This window comes from Diorhabda carinulata, chromosome 12 (genome assembly GCF_026250575.1).
Source record: "Diorhabda carinulata isolate Delta chromosome 12, icDioCari1.1, whole genome shotgun sequence".
Taxonomy (NCBI): Eukaryota; Metazoa; Arthropoda; class Insecta; order Coleoptera; family Chrysomelidae; genus Diorhabda; species Diorhabda carinulata.
Genome location: NC_079471.1, coordinates 3,620,572 through 3,641,537, shown reverse-complemented (window position 1 = coordinate 3,641,537; position 20,966 = coordinate 3,620,572). Strand labels below are relative to the sequence as shown.

The 20,966-nt window shown below is 31.1% G+C and overlaps 1 protein-coding gene across 8 annotated transcripts; it reads left to right on the top strand.

The window, feature by feature from the left end:
* The first annotated feature begins 63 nt into the window (after positions 1 to 63).
* On the top strand, positions 64 to 20,285 carry LOC130900160 (polycomb protein Asx). 8 transcript variants are annotated; one of them, XM_057810559.1, is made up of 12 exons: positions 64 to 828; positions 2,123 to 3,142; positions 3,790 to 4,242; positions 4,944 to 5,397; positions 5,932 to 6,062; positions 7,356 to 7,581; positions 9,285 to 9,525; positions 14,397 to 14,689; positions 15,259 to 15,432; positions 15,567 to 15,834; positions 15,929 to 16,244; positions 16,951 to 20,285. In XM_057810559.1, exons 1-12 carry the CDS (start codon positions 570 to 572, stop codon positions 17,265 to 17,267), a joined length of 4,152 nt encoding a protein of 1,383 aa, XP_057666542.1. In that variant the 5' UTR covers positions 64 to 569; the 3' UTR covers positions 17,268 to 20,285. The 8 variants fall into 8 exon arrangements, with proteins under 8 accessions (XP_057666542.1, XP_057666541.1, XP_057666539.1 ...); XM_057810558.1 differs by having other exon boundaries at positions 4,950 to 5,397; positions 15,552 to 15,834; positions 16,951 to 20,279; XM_057810556.1 differs by having other exon boundaries at positions 15,552 to 15,834; positions 16,951 to 20,279.
* The last annotated feature ends 681 nt before the right edge of the window (positions 20,286 to 20,966 follow it).

Here is a 20,966-nt window from a genome sequence, read left to right as displayed (position 1 = left end):
GTAATAATGTTGGTATCACTTCTTATTGCCAACTAAAAATATTCGTATAGAATAAATTCGGTTGAGATGGTTACATACATATTACGATAGTATCAAAAATAAATAGACAGTTTATAATTAATTGAGAATAACTATATAGTTACATATTTAAAATTCATAACAATTTTATATATTTACGTTTATGTGAAAATAATAAATCGAAATGGACTATTTGAAATTTGACATATTGATAGTTTGCAAAAATGGGCTACTGGTAATGTAGGGCCCAGTTTTGTTAGCAAAACATTTCCCTGTTTATAAAAGGCCCAGTTATGAAATGGCGGATAGCATTGTATTTGACAAGTAGATTTGTGAATTAAAATCGCGTTAAAAGCACTAATAACTTTAACTTAAATGCTTCATTATTTTATAATATGTAATATATCGATTTTTTTAAGTGTAAAATATCTAAAAGTTATTTTAACATGGGGTGAATTACCGATGAATACCTTAAAAGCTTTGTTGTGTGTTGTGAATTTTTAAGACAACAAAACTAGGAAAAGCGTTAATGTGCTGTAGTTATTTACGTAATGGAAATAGACGTTACACCAGATGGTATTTCAGAATATAATACAGGTAACTCGAGTCAAAGCGAAGACGAAAATGCCGAAAATTCAAGTGCCAATCAACAAAATGTAAGCAATAACAACGACACTTCCGCAGATCGTACCAGAGCTAGTACTAGTAGAAGGAAAACAATTAAACATGCACTTCGACAACAAGCTAAGCGTAGAAGGAAAAATACAACTATAGCTTCTGGAAATACTAATTCTGTACCCCGAATAATAGGTAAATTAATCATCTTCATTGGGTAATATCTAAGTTTTATAATTTTTTTATGCCTCTATGGATTTATTATACATTTTATTTTATATATAGAACATTTGTGGGTGTTTTAAATGACGATTTTGACTATATAGTTGTACTTATAATTTGACAAAACTTCATTTATTCTTAAAAAATTTTGTTAATTATTTAGATTATTTTAATACAATAACAAGAATAATGCAAGAAATATTGACACTTTAATAAGTACTTATTCATATTTTTAATATATTATGTGTCATTATGAGATATTGTGATAATTTAAATCCTTTCATTTTGAGTCATTACTAATTTGTTTTTGTTAAATTCCCGACTAACCTTTTAAATTTGAATAGTTATTCTTTTTTTGGCAATTAATAATGTCATAATTTATGCACAATGGCAATTTATACATAACATTATTTGGTAGATGAATTTTGTTTACACAGAGTATTGCAATTTGTGACATAAGTGAGTAGTAAAAAGTGATAAAATTTCAGCGAAAAACAGTTTCAAAATTTGATTTATGAAGAAATTTATAAATAAATAAAATAATTATTCTAATTTGTTAGCAACAAAATCCTTATAGGTAGGATCCCGAGGATTTACAACATCCATTTTTTTCTTAGTCTTTTATCCTTTCATGTCTGTATGAAAAGTGAAGAAAAATGATGTTTTCTGTCCACAAAAAATCTTTCTTCTTCAAAAAACTATTTTTATATATAATGCAGTCCGATGTGTTAATTTTTCTGAAATTTATGACAAACAAAAAATCAATTACATTAATCTATTATTCATCTTGTAGGATAATAAATTCAGTTTTTTCAATATATCTACCCTTCTAATCAATGTAAATTTCTAATAGGTGCAGTTTGTATTGTTAGATTTTTCTTAGCTTTTTTTTGGTTTATTAATCTTGAAATTCTGACAAAAATAGTGGAGCTTCCTTATGTGCTGCTACTAAATATTTTAAAAACATTCATTTTTCTATTTATACTCTTTTGTTTTTATCTTTTCAATGACCAGAAATAACCATAAAATTTTGGTGGCACTTGACATGTATATATAAAGTATTAGTTATTAGAAATTGTTTATATTTGGTATACCCTATATTTATATATTTGGGCTCCTTATATAAGAATTAAATTCAATTTTGGTTTAATATACAACCCAATACTGTTAATGGTATGTGAATCTCGTTTTTTTTTGAAAAGCTTATTATTAATGTTTTGTTAGTTTCTATTTCCATTGTTTGTGAGCTTAATAATATTTTTTGCAGTTAAACCTCTACCTCCACAAGCAGTTGAAGAACCAACTGTAACCATAGTGCCTACGACAAGAACGCCAACGATGAAAGAAGTACTAGCCTCAATCCCTGGATTCACAAAGAAACCCAGAAAACGATCTAACAAAAAATTATCACAAGCTGCTCAACTTGAACAAACCAAAGAAGGTTGCATTGACTTGGAGACGCCTGATTCGATATTAGTCAATACAAATTTGCGCCATTTGCTTAACAAAGCAACATTTGCAGCTCTACCTACTCTATATCAAAACAAATTGGTTCAATTATTACCCAGTGTTGATAGAAACATTGTAAATAATGATCCAAATAGTGTAGATATGAGTAATTCAGGATTAAATAATGAATTTTTTGCTAGAGCCTGCCTTGAATGGCAAGATAGATTAGCTGAAGGTGAATTCACGCCAGAAAATCAACAAAAGCTTAAACTAGAAGCCGATAAAGAAAGAAATAAAGTTGATCCTTGGAAACTGAAACATTTTGAACCAATTTGGGGAGATAGATCTTTTGCAGCTGATTCTCTTGTAACCACTAGTGTAAATAGTACCACACTTAGTACACCACGTCCACCTATCAAGACAACAATAAAACTAAGGCCTTCTACTACTAATATGACCAAACAAAGTAAAAATTCCGCAGCTCCTCCTGTTAAAAGATTGAGAACAGTTGGTGCAATGACTCGCTCATGTACCAGTATGAAATTTTCAGATTTAAACCCTGTAGAAAGCAAATCTCCAATTCCTGACTTGTTGCCTATAAAACAATTAAAACAAGTACATAAGGAAGAAAATCGACTAAAGTCTGAAAATACATTTAAAGTAGATGTCGACACATCAACAGTTAGTCATAATCTTGTAGAGCTCCAAGAAAAATGTATTGTTAATATAAGTGATACTATTTTAGAAAATAATCAAGAGACAATCATTATATGTTCTTCAAAGCCTGAGAAAAGACGCAGGTCGCCTAGTACTGACTCAGAAGGAAGATCTCCAAAAAGTAAGTTGCTATTTCATAAACTATTCAAGAACATATACTTTCCATTATTTAAATCAGTCTTAATATGTTGTAGTTATGGTTGTTAAGGTGAAACATTCTATTTTGTCTACGTAAAATTATTGTTTTTATGTGTGGAGTTCCAAAGTATCTACAGAATTGTTTTGGTGAACAATTACTATATAATAGAAGATTAATTTTCTTTGTTCTTAATTCTTTTAAAAAGAATAATTCAATTAAATGTTCTAGGTATTTTGACTTCGCTCATTGAATACTTAATACACTATTCATTACGATCACAACAAAACTCACAATTTCACTATTTTGTCCTTTGAGTCAGATATGAGAGACCTACGAAAAGCTCGAAGGACCAGTTAGTGTAATTTTGAAAATTGGTAATATTATGAATATCACGAATAGTTCCAGAAATCCCAATTTAGATGATATTCAATGAACACAAATTGTCTCAGTTGCCATAGTAGTTCGTAAATGTTTTTTTTTTGTTTCATAAAACTTGTTTCTAGTCCGCTAAATTCATATAAATTCCTGAGCAGCAATTAATTGTTTTAAAGTTTTAAAAAACTGTTTCCCCCCATTATAAACGTCTGGTATAACTATTTATATTTGTTTAGCATTTACTGTTTATCTAGCTGCAGACCATCTAGATCCCATAGGACCCAGTGAAAATGAAAAAGACGTGCTAGAAGAAAGCCATGATCAGTTAGCAGATGATGGTAGCGATGATGAAAAAGCCAGTGAAACAATGTCTGAAAATTTGGAAGAAGATAGGTACAACTATGACAAAGATAGTAGACATATTGATGAAAATAGCAGCAGTTCCAGTAGTATTGTCACTCATAACATAGAGGAAATTTCTAGTAATGAGACGATAGAGACTGTGGATTCTCTGCAACTCCATATTGATTACAAGGAGGAAGATCATAATCAAACTGATGAAACATCTTCAACTACTTCTACAACTGAACATGAAGATCAAGAAGAACAGGAGGATCCTCTGGCACCCACACCGGACTTATCAGATGTTGCACCAATGGATACTGACCCTTTGCAAATTACTGAAGATGATAGTGAATGTCATATAGGTGAGTTGAAAATTTTAGTGGTCTAGTTCATAAATTAAACAAGTAAAAATGGAAACTAGCTAGAAGGACTATCATTGGTTAATAAGGGACAATTGCAGCTACAACTTTTTAAAGTATCCACATTAAAGCACCTGATATTTGACCCGACTTTTTGGAAACCTCTAAACCAGCGTTTTGACTAATTGACTGATGAATAGAAGTTAGCATTGTGGGCGACCAAGGGGCCGTTGAGCACATAGGCCCCACTTGATGTTACCAGAGGCCAATGACCTTTGACGAGCCATCAGGCACTTTGGCTTGAACCTTTTGATGTCATTAGGCAAACTGTGAGGTTTGCTCAAGTGTTTAAACCACTGTCATGTGAGGCTGGGAGCTCACAGATGATGTGATCTGGATCCAGATCATCCGTGATGCTTATGGTGTTGAGATGGTGTCTTAGATGACTGTTTCTGGCATCGGAGCAAATACGTCTCTTGGAAGACAGTAGCCTGTTCCCCAAGCAAAAAAGATTCGCTTATTTTGAGGTATTCCCCACAGAAACCTACTTAGGCGAAACAATTCCTCCTGGAGCCATCTGGGTACCAGGTGGCTCCATTATTCAGTATCGCGGGCTTGGAGTCACCATTCCACTGCTCCTGCTCAGTGATGTGTGTGTGTAAACCTTTATTGTTAATGGTATGAATTTAGAGTGCACTTTTCAGTTACAGATAATTTAAAAATCACTCACATTGAAGATAAAGAACCATATGGTCTCGTAGTAGAACAAATCGATTCACAAGATATCACCCTAATACAAACTTTAGAAGACAACGATGTCAAATCCGAAGTAGATATTAATAAAGATCATCCTGTAGAGTCTCCAGAACCAGTTGAAAACTTGGATCTTGTAGAATCTATAGGTCAACAACCTGAAATACCCGAAACCTTTCAGCCTTTACCGAATACATTAATCCTACAAGAAGAAAAACCGCCTTGTTCGGAACCTGCTGAAAATGATAATAATGTAGTGGAAACAGGTGACGCTTTAGTCGAACCTAATGAAAGTATTGTGGATTTTGCGGAAAAGTTAGGAGCTAGTGTTGAGGAATGTGATTTAGTAATGGCTCAATTATCAGAAACTAACTTTCAAACTGTGAGGACTGATGAAGAAGACAGGTAAAAGTAGCCATATGTCTATATTTTATTTAATCTGTTTTTATCAAAATTCAAGAAAATTGGATTCTATTAGATTCTCTGTTTTACTTCAACTCAACGAGATATCTCAGTTATATTTAATTAGTAACTGTATTTTTATGCATTTTTGATTCTAATCATTTAGTAGAAACCATTCTACAGAGATATTAGAGAAAATTTGGCAACATGTAATCACTTAGATTCTACGCTTTGATGGAATATGTACATATTCTATTTCATCCAAACGCAAATATTTTTTTATGGTATTAGTATAAAAATCAACGTTGCAAAATGAAATTTGGGTGTCATGTCTAATTTTTATGAAAATTCTAAATAATTTGCATGAAATTATATATAAAGATATATTTGACATGAAATGTAATATTTTTTTACGGCTGTCATGATAAATAATCATCATTATTAGGAGAAATAATACGATAATACAGTCGTAGAAAAAATATAGTATACAACTCAACCTAAATAGTTAGTTTGCAATCCATTCAATTTTCATTACAGATTTATTGATGCGGAAAATTATGTTCTGGAATCGGGGCAGCTAACTGTTGTTCAGACAGATAAAGGAGTAAAAGAAGAAAGCAGTGCGGTGGATATACAAGCCACTCTTTTTGGAGAAACCACCGTACCAGGTAAAATATTTATATTTATTGTATTGTATGTGCGTTTCAATTCCAATCAATTTCTTACAAAGTATAATATTGTTACCAAAGGTATTAAATATACCAGACCTCCCGAAATAGTAAACAAACTCTACATTTTAGTTGCCGGATCATATTTCAAAACAGTTATTATAAAGAAACAACGAGAGTTTTTACAATGAGACTTACACCATCACCTTTTGAAGGAATTTTCAAGAAGGGTTCATATTTTTAAGACAAAAATATTTAACTAATTTTAAATAAGGAGAAAGACTAGTCTGAGTTAGGTCAGAGCTAAGGTTTTGACAACACTGAACTTGAAATATCAATAGCAAAGAAGTACAAAGTAAAATGGATTCAGATGACAACAAAACAATTGAAAGACTTAGAAAATTACTAAACGTACATTCAGAAATGAATTCAAATCAATAAACTCACTTCTCCAAATTAATATTTATTGCTAAGAACAATAAAAAAAACTTCAGCAACAAATAAATTTATTGAAAAAAATAATAGAATAAATGAAGATAAAACTGGGAGTTATCTATGGATCTTCTGGATAGTAGCCCTCAACTGGATTCCCAGATGTTGAAGTTGTTTTTGTTGCTTGTGATGTTGCAATGGTTGGATTCCTTGTTGTGGTTCAAACACCAACCTGACACCTGTAGAACTACGGAAAAAAAAATAAAATGAGGAAGGAAACTGGAACACAAATGGAATTTACTGAATAAGGAACGAGTAGAGAGAACAGATTCGAATAAAAGGAGCTTATGCTCTAACATATAAAAAAACTGAATTTATATTTCTTTTAAATATAACCAAACAGGAATCTGTTATTTGCTTAATACAAAAGTACAATAATGAGAAAGCAAAGAATATAAAAAAATGAATCATCACAAGTCACTGAAATTTATTTGATTTAAACTGGGGTGTAGAGATAGGTAGAAGTCGATTTCGAAGAAAAGAAATAGATGAAATATACACTATTGGAGTAGAAAGAGCTAAAAAACTGATAATAGAAAATAAGATAAGATTTGTATACAATAAAAAGGAAGAAAAAGAATTAACTATTAGATAAAAATGTATACCGATGATCAGAATTTATTAATAAAGGAAGTGACATAATTTTGAAAATAAACAAGTCTTTTACATCTTTAATATTCATCGAATATATTAAACTGTATAAATTGCGAAATCTCATGAATATATATTACAAAATTTTCTCTTTAACCCGCCTATGATAATTTGTTTTGTTTTCTAAATGACCAAATATTACTTTTGCAGCGCCAGACGAGTGTTGTTGGGCTATGGTGGATAACAGGACAGAAAAGTTAATGCAAGTACCGCCTTTACATAATATGGAAGCGGCAACCGTTGCTGCTCAAACGCCACCAGAAAAAAGTTTTACTGAAAAACAAATAGACGAACACGTTCAGGTGATTCCCATGCAGGAAGAATTGGAAGTTAAGTTAGAACAGGGGAGATTTCCTGTAGTTGTAAACGATTGGAGGTATATGTTTATTCTACGTTTTTACTTTTAATTAATTGAAGTTTATGGTTTTATTATATCTGAATAAATCTTAGTATTGTTTCATATGAAAAGCCCTTTCAACTATTTTTAAGGTCACCTAATTAATTCGTTTCCAGTATTCTTGGTTTAATAATCCTCTGGTATTTTTTAATGTATATTTAAAACTTTTTGATCATTTTATTGTATTCTATTTGTCACATATTTTGGAATATCAGGAATATTTGGATTGATTTCTACAATTTCTCGTCAAAAACTCACAGCTCAATACTCTACATCTAATTAGTGATGGTTTTATTTAGTAGAAGCTTAACTCTCAGTAGTAGTTTGGGTTTCTTTCCAAAAAAGTCATTATAGTTCTATCAATATTGCTCAATTTATTTGTGTTAAAAAGTCTATTTGTATTCCTAGGTACTTTCCCAAGCAATACCAACAATTAGTTGTTTATTTGGCCACAACTTTTAATGAAGGAGCTTTAGGTTTCTTTTTCCGACTTAATTTTGTTGCCGCCCAATAGTTTTACTTGAAATAAAGTACTAAGAATACAACAAACCGATTATTTTATCTTGACTAGCTCTGTAACTTGATTAATACTTCAAATAAAACCACTAGTGCAGCAATGACATCGATAGGAGTAGGATTCTCACAATCACAAGTGGTACAAAGGTATCACGTGGCACAATTGTCGACTTTTAGAGCATTGAGAAAGATTCCAAGAGATGGAAAGAAATAAAAAAGACCAGGTCGGGGCTTTGAGGTTGTAACTGATACAAATCAGGACCAATTTTAACAATTTCTAGTTGTAAGTCAAAAGTTTATTTCGCCTAGACTTCGTGTGATATCAACAAGAAATAAGTAATGATACAATGAGGAAAGGACTTAGAGACTTTGATATCATCTCTAGAGTTTGTTAACTCCTAATGTATCGAACAGCAGAACTACATTTTACTAGAGATCATGTAGATTGGGAAAGTGACCAATAGTCTAATGTCATATTCCACATTTTGCCTACTTGTTAATGATCAATGTGTTCCATTAAGCAATAGAGCAAATTAAAGGTTTGCACAATTCTGCATACAGGATATGGAGGATAACAGCAGAATATAGTGATCATTGTTGGTACATTTTTGAAAACCATTAATCGTACCTTCTCTTTAATTGTGAAGAAAATTCATAACAATGAAACCAATAAATTGTTAAAAATTACCTCAAGCCTTAGTATAGACAGCTATCAATCCCGATCTTAATCCAGTAGAGCATCTTTGGGATATAATGTACGATAGCTTCATTAAATCTGCCTTGCAGTGTACAGCTACGTCTTAGATTCATTGAAATAAGGAATGGTCTTTATGAAAAGATTGTCCATATGCTATTAAGCTATAATTGATCTCAGAGGTGTTGAAACAACACTTTTCATTGTTTTTTAGATTTTGTTTTATACTCTTTTTTGAGTTCTTGATATTAAATTTATATTTCCTATAATAGTGACTGATTTTATGCTTCTCAAGTTTTGAATGTAATATTTTCAATAAAATTATTGAATAACGAATTTTTTATTAACACATACGTCTTCATTTATTAGTATTCTCCACATCTTAATAACAGCTGCTAGTGAAGCATGACATATTATGAGAATTGAATCTTGTAAAAATCTTTTTGGATTTGTCAAATATATGTTGTTTCAGATATGATGTCAACATGGATTCGGATATGGTAGAAGCTGCACTTGGGACTGCCGGTGAGGAGAATAATGAAAAAGAAACTCCAAAACAGTCTGCTAATTATCAAGAATATAGTGGGAATCAAGTAAAACTTGAATTGGAAGTCACGTTAACACCAGAAATAGTTAATACTCAAGCAGTCACTAAAGTAGAGAATACTACTAGTACTACATCACCTTCGAATGTAACTTCACCTGTAACCAAAGTAAGTTTCTATTTTTAATGTTTTTTATCTGTGTATCTTAGTTCTTTTCTGAGGGGTACTTTTATATGCTCATACTTCAAAAAATGTTTATGATGATAAAATTAATGAAACTCGATTTATTATTTCAAGTCATGTGTATTTTATATATACAGATTTTGAAAAAGTTTTGGTGTCAAGCGAAAATACAAAAGAATTACAAACTGAAATGAACGATGAAATTATAAGAGAATGAGGAATTTACATGATTTTGTCCAAACGTTTGGAGGAATTTAGATCACCATCAAATCAAAAAGGATGGCCTAAAAATCTATAGGGATATTAGTTTTTTGTGGCAGAAATATTCCAATAGATAAATATCTTGTGTTAGACGGATTATGTTGTAAAGAAAATATTGAATTACTCTGTAAATAAAATATTTTATAAAAAAATGTATCGGCATTCCGATGTTTCATTGTTTCACAAAAAACCCATCCTTAGGAAAAGTTTTGTAACCCAAACAAATATACCTTAATTTAGCAGATATTCAAAAATCACTATGGACAACAAAATCTTATTAGAATAAAATTTCCAACCAAACTTCTCCAGATATTTGTTGATACTTGCTAGTATGTCTCAAATCTAATTGTAACAACCTGTATTTATGATAATAAATACTGTAAACAAGCAAATGACTAAAAAGTAAAAAGAAATTTGATTTAACATCATCATCAAGACGCCAGAGAAATTCCGAAGACTGTAAAATAACTCATTAAAAAAAAGTGATCAAAACAAAAAGTATACCTTTGGACTCAGTTTAAGGTTCTAGTATTTGGAAAACTTTCAGTACTTTTCGCAAACTATGCTGAAGTAAACCGTTTAATTGATTTTAAGAATATAATGCGGATCACGTTCAATGGTATTCAGAAATTGAAAAAAGTGAGCAAGTCATACCCTCTTATACCAATGGGTAAATACAATCATTTGACATGTTGTTTTATTAGAGATACTAAGTGTCCATAAATGGTTGTCCATGATCTTATGACAGTGTTGATCGATCTTACCTCTACAGCACCCTGTGTATTTTTAGCATTCCTCTGAACTGGTGTAACAATATAAATATCTACACATGGGTGATTCCATTATAACTGTGATATTCAATGTCCTGTATTGTTTTTTTGTACTAGTCATTAATTAATAATCAATTAATAAAAATTTTGTGTTAATTGAATAATTCTTAAGATATTTAAACATTATTTTTATACAATATAACTTGCCACTTAAAGAAAACTTATACTACATCACTTGAATGTCAGTACCGTGTCATGTCCATTCCTAGAATTTACCGATAAATTATTAATTTTTTTTGTCGTAACAAATGATTTAAACTAATTACCTTATAAATTCTAATGTTTATGATCAAACTGAGGAAAATTGATGCACTTGTTGTTTAATATCTTAAGTTACCATGTCAGTACCGTGGATAAATGAGTCAGTACCGTGGAACTCAAAATCCGACATTTGTGTCTTGCTCGTGATACTTTGAAGTTGTAGTAAATTCCTCTTAGAGTTTTATTTTTACAGTAAAATAGATGAATAATATGCATAAAAAAGTTAGAAAAGTTAAATTTTAAAATCTTGAAATTTTGAATACAAAAAATCACAGTTAGAACGGAATCACCCACATGTATATATATAAATTAATAGGACACACTGTATATAAGACAAACTATATAATACAAACAAATAAGAACATTGTTGTATAAAACAGAAGAATGTATTAGTCTCTTTAAGGGCAACTTGCACCAATGGTTTATGTTATAAACTATAGTTATATTTTTTTATTTATTTGCACACCAAGTTAAATGCAGTTTAAGTCGATTTAAACCTCGGTTAGATTAAACCACCGGAATCCGAGGATTTATATTTTAATTAACAGTTTTCTGAATAAATCCTAACCTCAAAAAACGTAGGAATTTGATTTTCGTGAAGAGTTGTTTGAAATATTACTAGAGGATGTCCTCGACATCTTGGATTGTTATTGAAATTGGATTTCTAAGAAAAGTATACGATCACTTCCAAACCATGGACAACTTGAAATTTTTTAGTGATTTCGACTTTTAAAACCTATGGTTCTGCATATTCAGAGTTGTAGTACTTGCTGCACCACAAACTACCATTATTGTTAGCAGGTAACATACAGCATTTTGCAGTTACCTATCCCTATTCACATTTAATTTCTGAGCAAGTATTCTTAACTGCCTGCGAGGTTAGGTTAGTTTATTTAATCTAGAAATTCCCGTATGGAAAATGTCCACTTCAAGCTCAAGGAACTAGTGACCTTGGTCCTTGATCCAAGCTTTGAAGTATTAAATAAAAAAACTAGATATGCAACAGGCTATCACTTTTCGTTTTGGGAAATTTGAAATAAAAAACAAACTATACGCCGGTAACATAACCAAAAAATTGTTAGTTTTTAGTACCATATATTTTACCAAATTTGTCTAAACAGAAAGTTAAATTTTAACTATGGGTTAATTAATAGGTTAGCTAGTTTTAATCTGCTGTTTATTTTTAACAGTAGTTTAAGCGAAACGGTGCTAGTGGCCATAAATGACTTCTTCATCGTTCTTCTATTTTATACAACAATATACAGTGTGTCCTATTCGTTTATATCTACATGTAAAGATATTTATATAGTTCACTATCTGATTATTGTTTTACTTCTAATTTTTATTTGCTAGTTATCTTTACTAAATTGGAATTTCTGGAACCATTGTTGATTTTCATACTGAACACACTGTTTACACAACCACTACACCAACACTCACAATTAAACTGTCTGACGCGCGTTTCGATAACCAAGTTATCGTCTTCAGAGACTGAAGGTAAAAAACAGTCTCTGAAGACGATAACTTGTGTAATTGTGAGTGTTGGTGTAGTGGTAGTGTAAACAGTGTCATCAACGTTTGAGTTATAATGTACCATAGATTTTTAAACTTTTGGACAGTTTTATTTTGAGTCCTCAATCCACAAAACCATTCGAAATTGAAAATAGTGATACATAATAATCTTAATAAGATATTATGATAGTCTACCACATTTCAGTACCTATTTTTCGATATATCCTGTATATATAAATATATTTAGTATCTAAAATATAAAAAAAACACATCGTATGGAAAGCAAGGGATTTACCATCCTTTCAAAAATATAAATACTTCCTAATTATATTGCAAATAAATTTCCAAGAAAGGCTTGTCTAATAAACACCCTTTTGGATTTACGAAACTACCTGCAGCTTCGGAAGTTAAATAAATAATTGTAAAATCGGGTACTGTTGAGGTCGGTTGTAAATAAATAAACTTGGTAATAAAATGCAAAATATGAATTCTGCATCTACTGTGGTATTTAGTTTACAGTTGAGTTTGGGAGTTTAATGTCGTATATTTAAACGTTTACTGATAGTTGTATCAACAATTTTTTAATATGGAATTCCATTGAATTGATAACGATCATTGTATATTTTCAAATGCTTTTGTTGTTGTTTTATATTGTGTGATTAATTATTTTATAACAAATACAGGTAATGTAGGTAATTAATTTATAACATTATTAAATATATTTCAATTGTTGTTTAGTGTTCAATCAATAGGCTGAATTAAAACTACAAATATCTTGTTCAATATTATTTAATTATAAAACTATTATAACAATTAAGTATTTTGTTTTATGTATATTGATGCGATTGGGGCAATGTTACTTAAGTAAAACTAATTAATTGTTTATGCATTTTATGTTTAAGTATTTTAAAAAAAAATTCCCATTAGTTTTTTAAATCAGTCCTAAATTATGCTCTAGTTAATTTACATACAATGGAATGAAGAATTTGTTTCTCTAATAATTTTGTTATCACATCAAAAAGATTTATTGACCACCTTGTTTATTTTATTATTACAATGGTATATCACCCAACCACAGAAAAGTTACACCAAGTTATGAGGTTTCCTCTGAAATACAAAATAAGGAATTGCTATTTTGTAGCTATTCACAATTTGCTTCTACTTGATTGAATATTCTTTTGGTACATTTGAACTACCGTTAATAATATAGATACTAATAAGGATTTTTATATAATTTCACCTCTGTGTTATTAATGAAAATGTTTTCTACCATTATTCATCCATTTTTTTCAGTTTTCTTGGGCATAATTTTCGAAATTATTTGATTTAGTCACTTTTCAAATGATTATTTTTTATTACAACGAATAATTTTGGCAAAAAGTCTATCCGGTTTATTGAAATTCTCTTTGGTATTATAATTGATATTGTATCGTAAATTTTCCAGATTGGAAAATGTCTAATCACCAAATGTCCTCATATCGAATAATTTTTTTAAAATGTATCCAATTTGCTGGAATTGTCTTCGAGGCACTTTTTACTATCACATTTCAATTATTTGCATTATCTCTACGGTTTTGTCTGAAATACAATACCAGGAAATGCTATTTTGCAGCTATACACAATTTGCTTCTTGCTGATTGAATTTTTCTTTTGGTACATTTGAACTACTGTTAATAATATAGATACTAATAAGGATTTTTATGTAATTTCAACCTCTGTGTTGTTTTCTACAATTATTCATCTCCTTTTTTCTATTTCTTCTGGTTTCTCGGGCATAATTTTTGAAATTATCTGATTTAGTATGAATATTTTTAGATTTCATGAAATTTCCCAAAATCAAACGAGAATTTTAATCGTTAATGACAATTTTTTTTATATATTTTTTGATTTTTTGTTTCTGCGTTGACTATTCACTGCTTATTACAAATGATTATTATTTTGTTTCTCTGACTATGTTCTTACCATTTTTATATATATTCAGACACTTTCCAGGTACCCCTAACGACAGTAATTCCCCCGAACGTTATGCCCCCAACAGTTATTCCCCCTACTACGATAGTATGTCTACCTTCCGTCGTGACAACGGCTCCTATAGTCAACAACAATCCAAACGGTACAATTATAAACGAAGCTACACAATGCGCCGCCGTTCCACGTCCAGGACCTGTGCAAAGCTCCAGTTCTATTCCTTATTTAGCACTGAGCACAAGTCAACCTGTCAGAGCGGTATCTACTCACACTAAAGTTAAACCAAAGAATTCTCAAGGAACAGGGAATAGAAATAGGTGAGTTTCATTTTAGTTTTATGACAAAATCGCAACAAAAATTATTTACGATTCAAATCTATAGTTCAATATAAGATCTATGGCTTTGGGGATGTCATACTGAACACACTGTTTACACCAACACTCACAATTACACTGTCTAACGCGAGTTTCGATAACCAAGTTATCGTCTTCAGAGAATGAAGGTAAAAAAGTCTCTGAAGACGATAACTTGGTTATCGAAACGCGCGTCAAACAGTGTAATTCAAGTGTTGATGTAAACAGTTCTAGAAATTCCAATACAGTTGGGGATGTGAATTAATTAGAGTATTGACATTACAGTTATTTTCAATGACCCCAAGGAATGACTTTATTAATGATAGAACTAGTATTTAAAAATGTGTCAATCAAATGGTTTTGTTAAAAAATTGTTCACTTCACAATATTAAGCAAGTATCCTTCTACCTATAAGGGAGATTAAAATGTTTTAACAGGCCAACCAAACCATTTGAGTATGACAGATGTTGGTTAAAGAAAATTATGTTCAAAATTTCATCCGAAATTTTAAATAAATCTAACCTTTTCCACAGGAGTAACAGTAAACCGCCTCCAGGTGCGGTAAATTTGGAAAGAAGTTATCAGATATGTCAGGCTGTGATTCAGAATAGTCCAAATAGAGACCAGTTGAGATGTCAGTTGAAACCTCCTCCGAGTCTGTTGGCCGCCGCGCAGGCCAACAACATGAAAAAGAATGAAAACAACAGGTACGTACAAAGTTGTTTTTTCCTAAAATAATCACCTTTCACTTCACCATAAATTTTTCTTCCGACATAAAACTAACAACGCGCATTTCTATTGAATCATTATCTGTGCGATTCAATAGACAATCTTTCAACAGGCAACCGCAGCAGTTTGCGCCTATACGAGGCGCAACTATCAACAAAACATTCACGCCTCCATTACCCGCACCCAGCAACAATAACTATCAGATGGTTCAAGGTAGTAATGGTATCAGAGGTGTAACTCAGAGAATGAGGACGATTCCATTCCAACAGCAACGATCAACTGCGCCGGCACCTGTGGTTGTTAGACATGTTTTTACGGCAGGTCAAGGAATTCCGGTTACCATGGCAGTACTTCCACAGGCTCCAGCTATTAGTCCAGAGGTTTGTATAAATATAATATTGTCACAAGTTTAGATCTATACATATTATTCTAAAAATTATTGAAAATATGTATCAAAATTATTTTGTTCTTCAGGTGATGGAAACTCAAACTCCAGTTGGAACTTTAGGTCAATACATTCTCGTTCAACGAACCGGCGTACACGATCCTCTAAACACACCGCGTTCATCAAGCGCCCCGCCCTCTCAGCAACAGCAGCAGATCAACAACACAGTAAATGCAGGTGGAATTCCTCATATTGTTTCAGTTGGGGCGGGGCGTGGTAGACCAGCTAGTGTGGAAGTAGAACATCCTTCTGCTGCTATACAATCTCAACCATCTAACGATTTTATTGTACAGTGTCCGAATCCGGGAATACAGGCAGTTACGAGGCGGCAAAGGTTACCTCCAGGTAAATTAATTCTACATTATTAGTATTGTTCGAATACAAGACTAGGAAATTAAAGAATAAAAACTTTTGTCCGAAAAGAAAGTCATTCCAACTTCAATAACCAACATTCACAATTATACTGTGTCTAATACTACAGAAACATTCAATAGTATACTGTCTTTACCACTGCAAAACACTCATAGTACCAGCTCTAATGCTCACAATTACATAGACCATTACTTTATGCATAATTACACAGTTTCTCAACAATAAATCCACATTCACACAATTATTCTGCCACTGCACCAACACTCAAAAGTACACTGCAAATCACTCATGTCACTATCTCTAACACTACAACAACACTCGCAATTACATTGACTCTACTATTAGACCGTCATTCACATTCACAATACAATTACTTTGCTACTACACCAAAAATCACAAGTACACTCTCTAGAAGTACACCAGCACTCACACTGTCTCTGTCACTCAAAAAAGACTGGAAGACTAAAAAAGCAATGGTTTGTACACGTGGAAACTAACAACAGTTAGCGAAACAGCTAATATAGACAGCAAGAAAGATCAGATGTCAAATTGACATAACAATTATACCAAATGTCAATTAACACTTGGCAGATGTTGATCTGGATATAGGCAACAACATCCTTGGTTTTATGGGAAGGGATCTATTACATAAAACTAATTTCTAATTTTGTAATTGCAGGTGTCGTGTATGGTGATGTAAGCGTGGAATCTCCTATACAAAACTATACGATAATTGGAGGTGATGGTAACGTAATGGTCGATCACCCCGGCGCGGCGATGCAGAGTCAACTAGTCCTTCAGCAGCAGCAAAAACAACAACCGATACCCGCTCCTTCTATACAAAAATCAGCTTCGGCTCCGGTAGCGGTCGTCACGAGCGATTCTTCTTGTTCGTGTAGTCTTAAAGCGATGGTGATGTGTAAAAAATGCGGCGCTTTTTGTCACGATGATTGCATAGGACCCAATAAATTGTGTCGAACTTGCTTTATACGGTAGGCTACTATTTGTCGGGCCATTTCCTAGAGTTTCTTTATCATATTTGCGCAAGAAAGTTTTTTTATGTAATTTTAAAAGAAATTATTGCGTTTAATTTCATATTTTTAATCTATTCTAAATCTATAAAAAATATGGAGGTACGTTTATAGAAAAATATAAAAATAGAACATCTAGTCACCTAATTTTAACTTCTTAGTCCACTCTGTTTCATGTAAATATTTTTCAAAACAAATTTTGATTTCTTCAAATTGCAGTTCCAAACTAAATAACAGTAACACCCCCTTTTCATATACAATGAATAGTAATAAAAATAAGTCAGTTGTAAACTTCATTTATTTATTTGAAAGTTCTTTATATAATCTTTTTGATTCAACAAACACCAAGTTAAGACCGTTAAAAATTACCATAGACTCATTAAAATTTAGCATTCTTGTACCATTGTAGAGAGACGTGAATGATCTGTTCAAAGCGTACATTATTGGTCTAATTTTATAAAATTTATCTTTGTAAACACCGGATAAAAGCTTTTTATGTCTCACATGCAACTTTATTTTCATATTTTTCACTGTATCATCACTTTTCATTTATTTTGTGCTACTGATTGACTCTAGGGAATGGTCTATTTCATAATTTATTTTTATTTTGTAAGGAGATTTACTTGTCGGTAGATGACAGTTTTGGAGTACTGATACGTGACTGGATCTCACGGAAGGAGGTAGATTTTACATTGAAAAAATAATTTTTTCAACCATCATAATAATTACTTAATACTAAATAGGTTTTTGCTTATGCACCTCACTAAACTGCATTTCAACCTGAATGAGTTTTGGCCTCTTCTAAAATCTAAATTGATTCATTTTGTACCAGCTTACTAAGCGTAATATTGTCAAAAGCTTGTATGAAATCAACAATAAGAACATTTAGATTGTTACAACATTTTTTAATCTTTCTAGAGAACGTTTACGGTTAAAATTTTATAAGCACTGTCCAATAATTTTCCATACACCTGTAATAAGTCGACTAACAATCCCTGTAGTGAGTTGGAAGACTGATAAAATTTATTTTAAAGTTATAACTTCGATTATTTATTGATTAAAAGATAGATGCAGTAGTGAACAAGTAAAAATAACTCGAAGAAGTCATTATCTCGTTCCACTGGTTCCATATTCTATTGTAGGCTACTTTAAAGAAAATTCAATTATTGAACTAAAACTGGAATAAATAGTACAGTTGGGAGAGTAGGAACATAACCTCGAAATGTTTTCATCCATCTTTGAACTGACACATTTTCATCATGTTCTATAACGTTAAATATTTTATTATGTAATCAGTTTTACGGGATATGATGTGATGTTTGTATTTTTGTCCTTGTTAATCCAAATCAAAATTATCTTTTATTTTTGTACTCCACAATCAGTAGCTTTAGATTTTACTTACTAATTCTATTTTTTTTTGTTTTAGAATAGTAGAATATAAAGAAAATGTTCCATTTTGTTTTATTTTGGAGAAGATATGTTCATCATTTTTAAATTTTGAAACAGAGTACATTTCAAAACTGGAATTTTGTAAAAATTTGTACATATACTTAATTATTAGTTTATTTAACATTTACCGACAAGTATTTCTCATTTATGTACTGTGGTAATTGAAAATGCAACAACAAGACTTGGTTAATAGTGATTTTAATATGTTAAAGGTAAGATAAGACGTTTATGGTGGGTTAAAAATAAAAATAGTCCCTGGGTCGGCCATCAATGAAATCGACTTCTCGATTATAACACTTTTAAAACCTATTTAAGAGCCTTGCTTTTGACCAGTATACCACGAATAATGGTACCATAGTGGTTATGGTACATAATGTTCTTATTAAAATTGAAAAAAAATGTGTTACCATCCCAAACATTGAAAACTGAAAAATGACATGTTAAGGTAGTTTCCAAAAGCAAAGGCAACGTAGACTGGTCAAAAGGAAGTCTCTTAAATAGGTTTTCAAAGTGTTACAAGTCGACTTCATTGATGGTCTAAGGACTATAACAGATTTTTTTCTTATACTGGCTTTTTTCTCCAAAAATATTCTTCTAAAAGTGAAGTTATATGAAACATTTGGTTTTAATTATGACCTACAACCCAAAATGCAATCCTGATAGAGAATTTGAGGAACACATATAGAAAATGGAATATAAAAACAATGGGAAAAGCATCCATTTGTATTCTATTAATGTGTTCAACTTTGAAAGATTGAAAGGGTGGAAAATATTTTTCATTCTTGCCTGTACAATAAAATTGAAGATATCAGTGATTTGGGAAATTTTATGCACTGTAACGTGATAGAATAGAAAATTTTTTTCAACCCCTAATTTAAGTTTTAAGGATGTGGATAACAAAAAAATCTGTTTATTTTTATCTACCTTTAGACTATTTAAGCTTTTACTGAAATGGATACGTTGAATACTCGATTTACAGGATTTATTTTTTTATTTATTTTCGTATTTGGCTATATGTATATTAGTAGCATTTCATTTTATTTTTATATTGTCGCTTATTAGTCCATTACTTATTTATTTCTTTTTTCTTCTAGTTAGAAGTCTTCCAAGCATTTTTTACATTAGATTCTCGATAGAATGTTTTCTTTTTTAATATTTTTCTACAAATGTACTACCTCAGGTATTTGTCGTATTCTTTTTCATTTTTGCTAAAAAGTTTTTACAAAACGTTTATAGTGCAATAAAAATTATCTGAAATAAAGACGAATATTATCAAACTTTTTTCTATGTATCTTTTTTTCTGTTGATCAATTTTATATATGCTTGTGAGCTTTCCTTAGAAAATCATTTCTAGAATATAGGATTAAGATGTGTATAATTATTTTTCATATAAATCTCATGTAGCCTTAAGGTCTTTTGTGTACAGTTTTTTTACTATTTAGGTTTAATATTTAAGTTTAAACTACTAGTTTTGTGTACATAAAAGAATCTTCATGCAATGATTTAAAAATAGATAGTACTTGTTAAATAATTTCTTCCTTGTTTTATTTTTTTATTCCCATACAGAATAATTAAAATCAATATATATGTTACAGTTAAAATCTGTTTCAAGTTTATTCTAGTATAGCCAAGGGAAAATTTCCGTTCCGTTAAAACTATTCTTAATAATTTTCATTACCTCTTTACGTGTAGAAAGCTCTATTCTTTCTTCACTATTTACCCCTTCATCAATACTAGCATCATTGTCATTAATGGTTTCAAAATTATTTTACATGTCGATGAAAAATATTTACTTAGTATGAAACAAATACATTTGCCTTTTGTTGATCATCACGTGCCAATTTCATTCGAAAAGAATTGGTCTGTTTACAGGTCCTTGATACATCAATGCTTTCTTTGGACATCTTTCCTGCTCCATCCTCATCACATGTTCATACCAGAGCTGTTGCTTAATGTCTGAAGTCGTGTGTACTCGACTTGTTATTCGTCGTATATCTTCATTCCTTATATGTTCTGTTCTGGATATCCTGCATGACCTTCTTAAGTACTCCATTTCCACAGCCTCTATATTTTCATCCTGTCTATCTGTTAGTTTCCAGCACTCATATCCATTCGTTGTTGATTTTGTTTATTTCTTTTCTTATTTTGCTTGGTATTCTTATTTTCTGCAGTTCTGGTCTCCCTCCAAGTTTTTCTGTCTTTCTTGAATTAGTTC

What these genes read in the sequence shown, in the direction of transcription:
- LOC130900160 (XM_057810552.1), top strand. Translation starts at nt 570, where the DNA reads ATGGAAATAGACGTTACACCAGATGGTATTTCAGAATATAATACAGGT. An exon ending in TTCTGTACCCCGAATAATAG is followed by an intron (nt 829 to 2,122) that starts GTAAATTAATCA and finishes TATTTTTTGCAG; the next exon opens with TTAAACCTCTACCTCCACAA. An exon ending in CTCCAGCTATTAGTCCAGAG is followed by an intron (nt 15,835 to 15,928) that starts GTTTGTATAAAT and finishes TTTGTTCTTCAG; the next exon opens with GTGATGGAAACTCAAACTCC.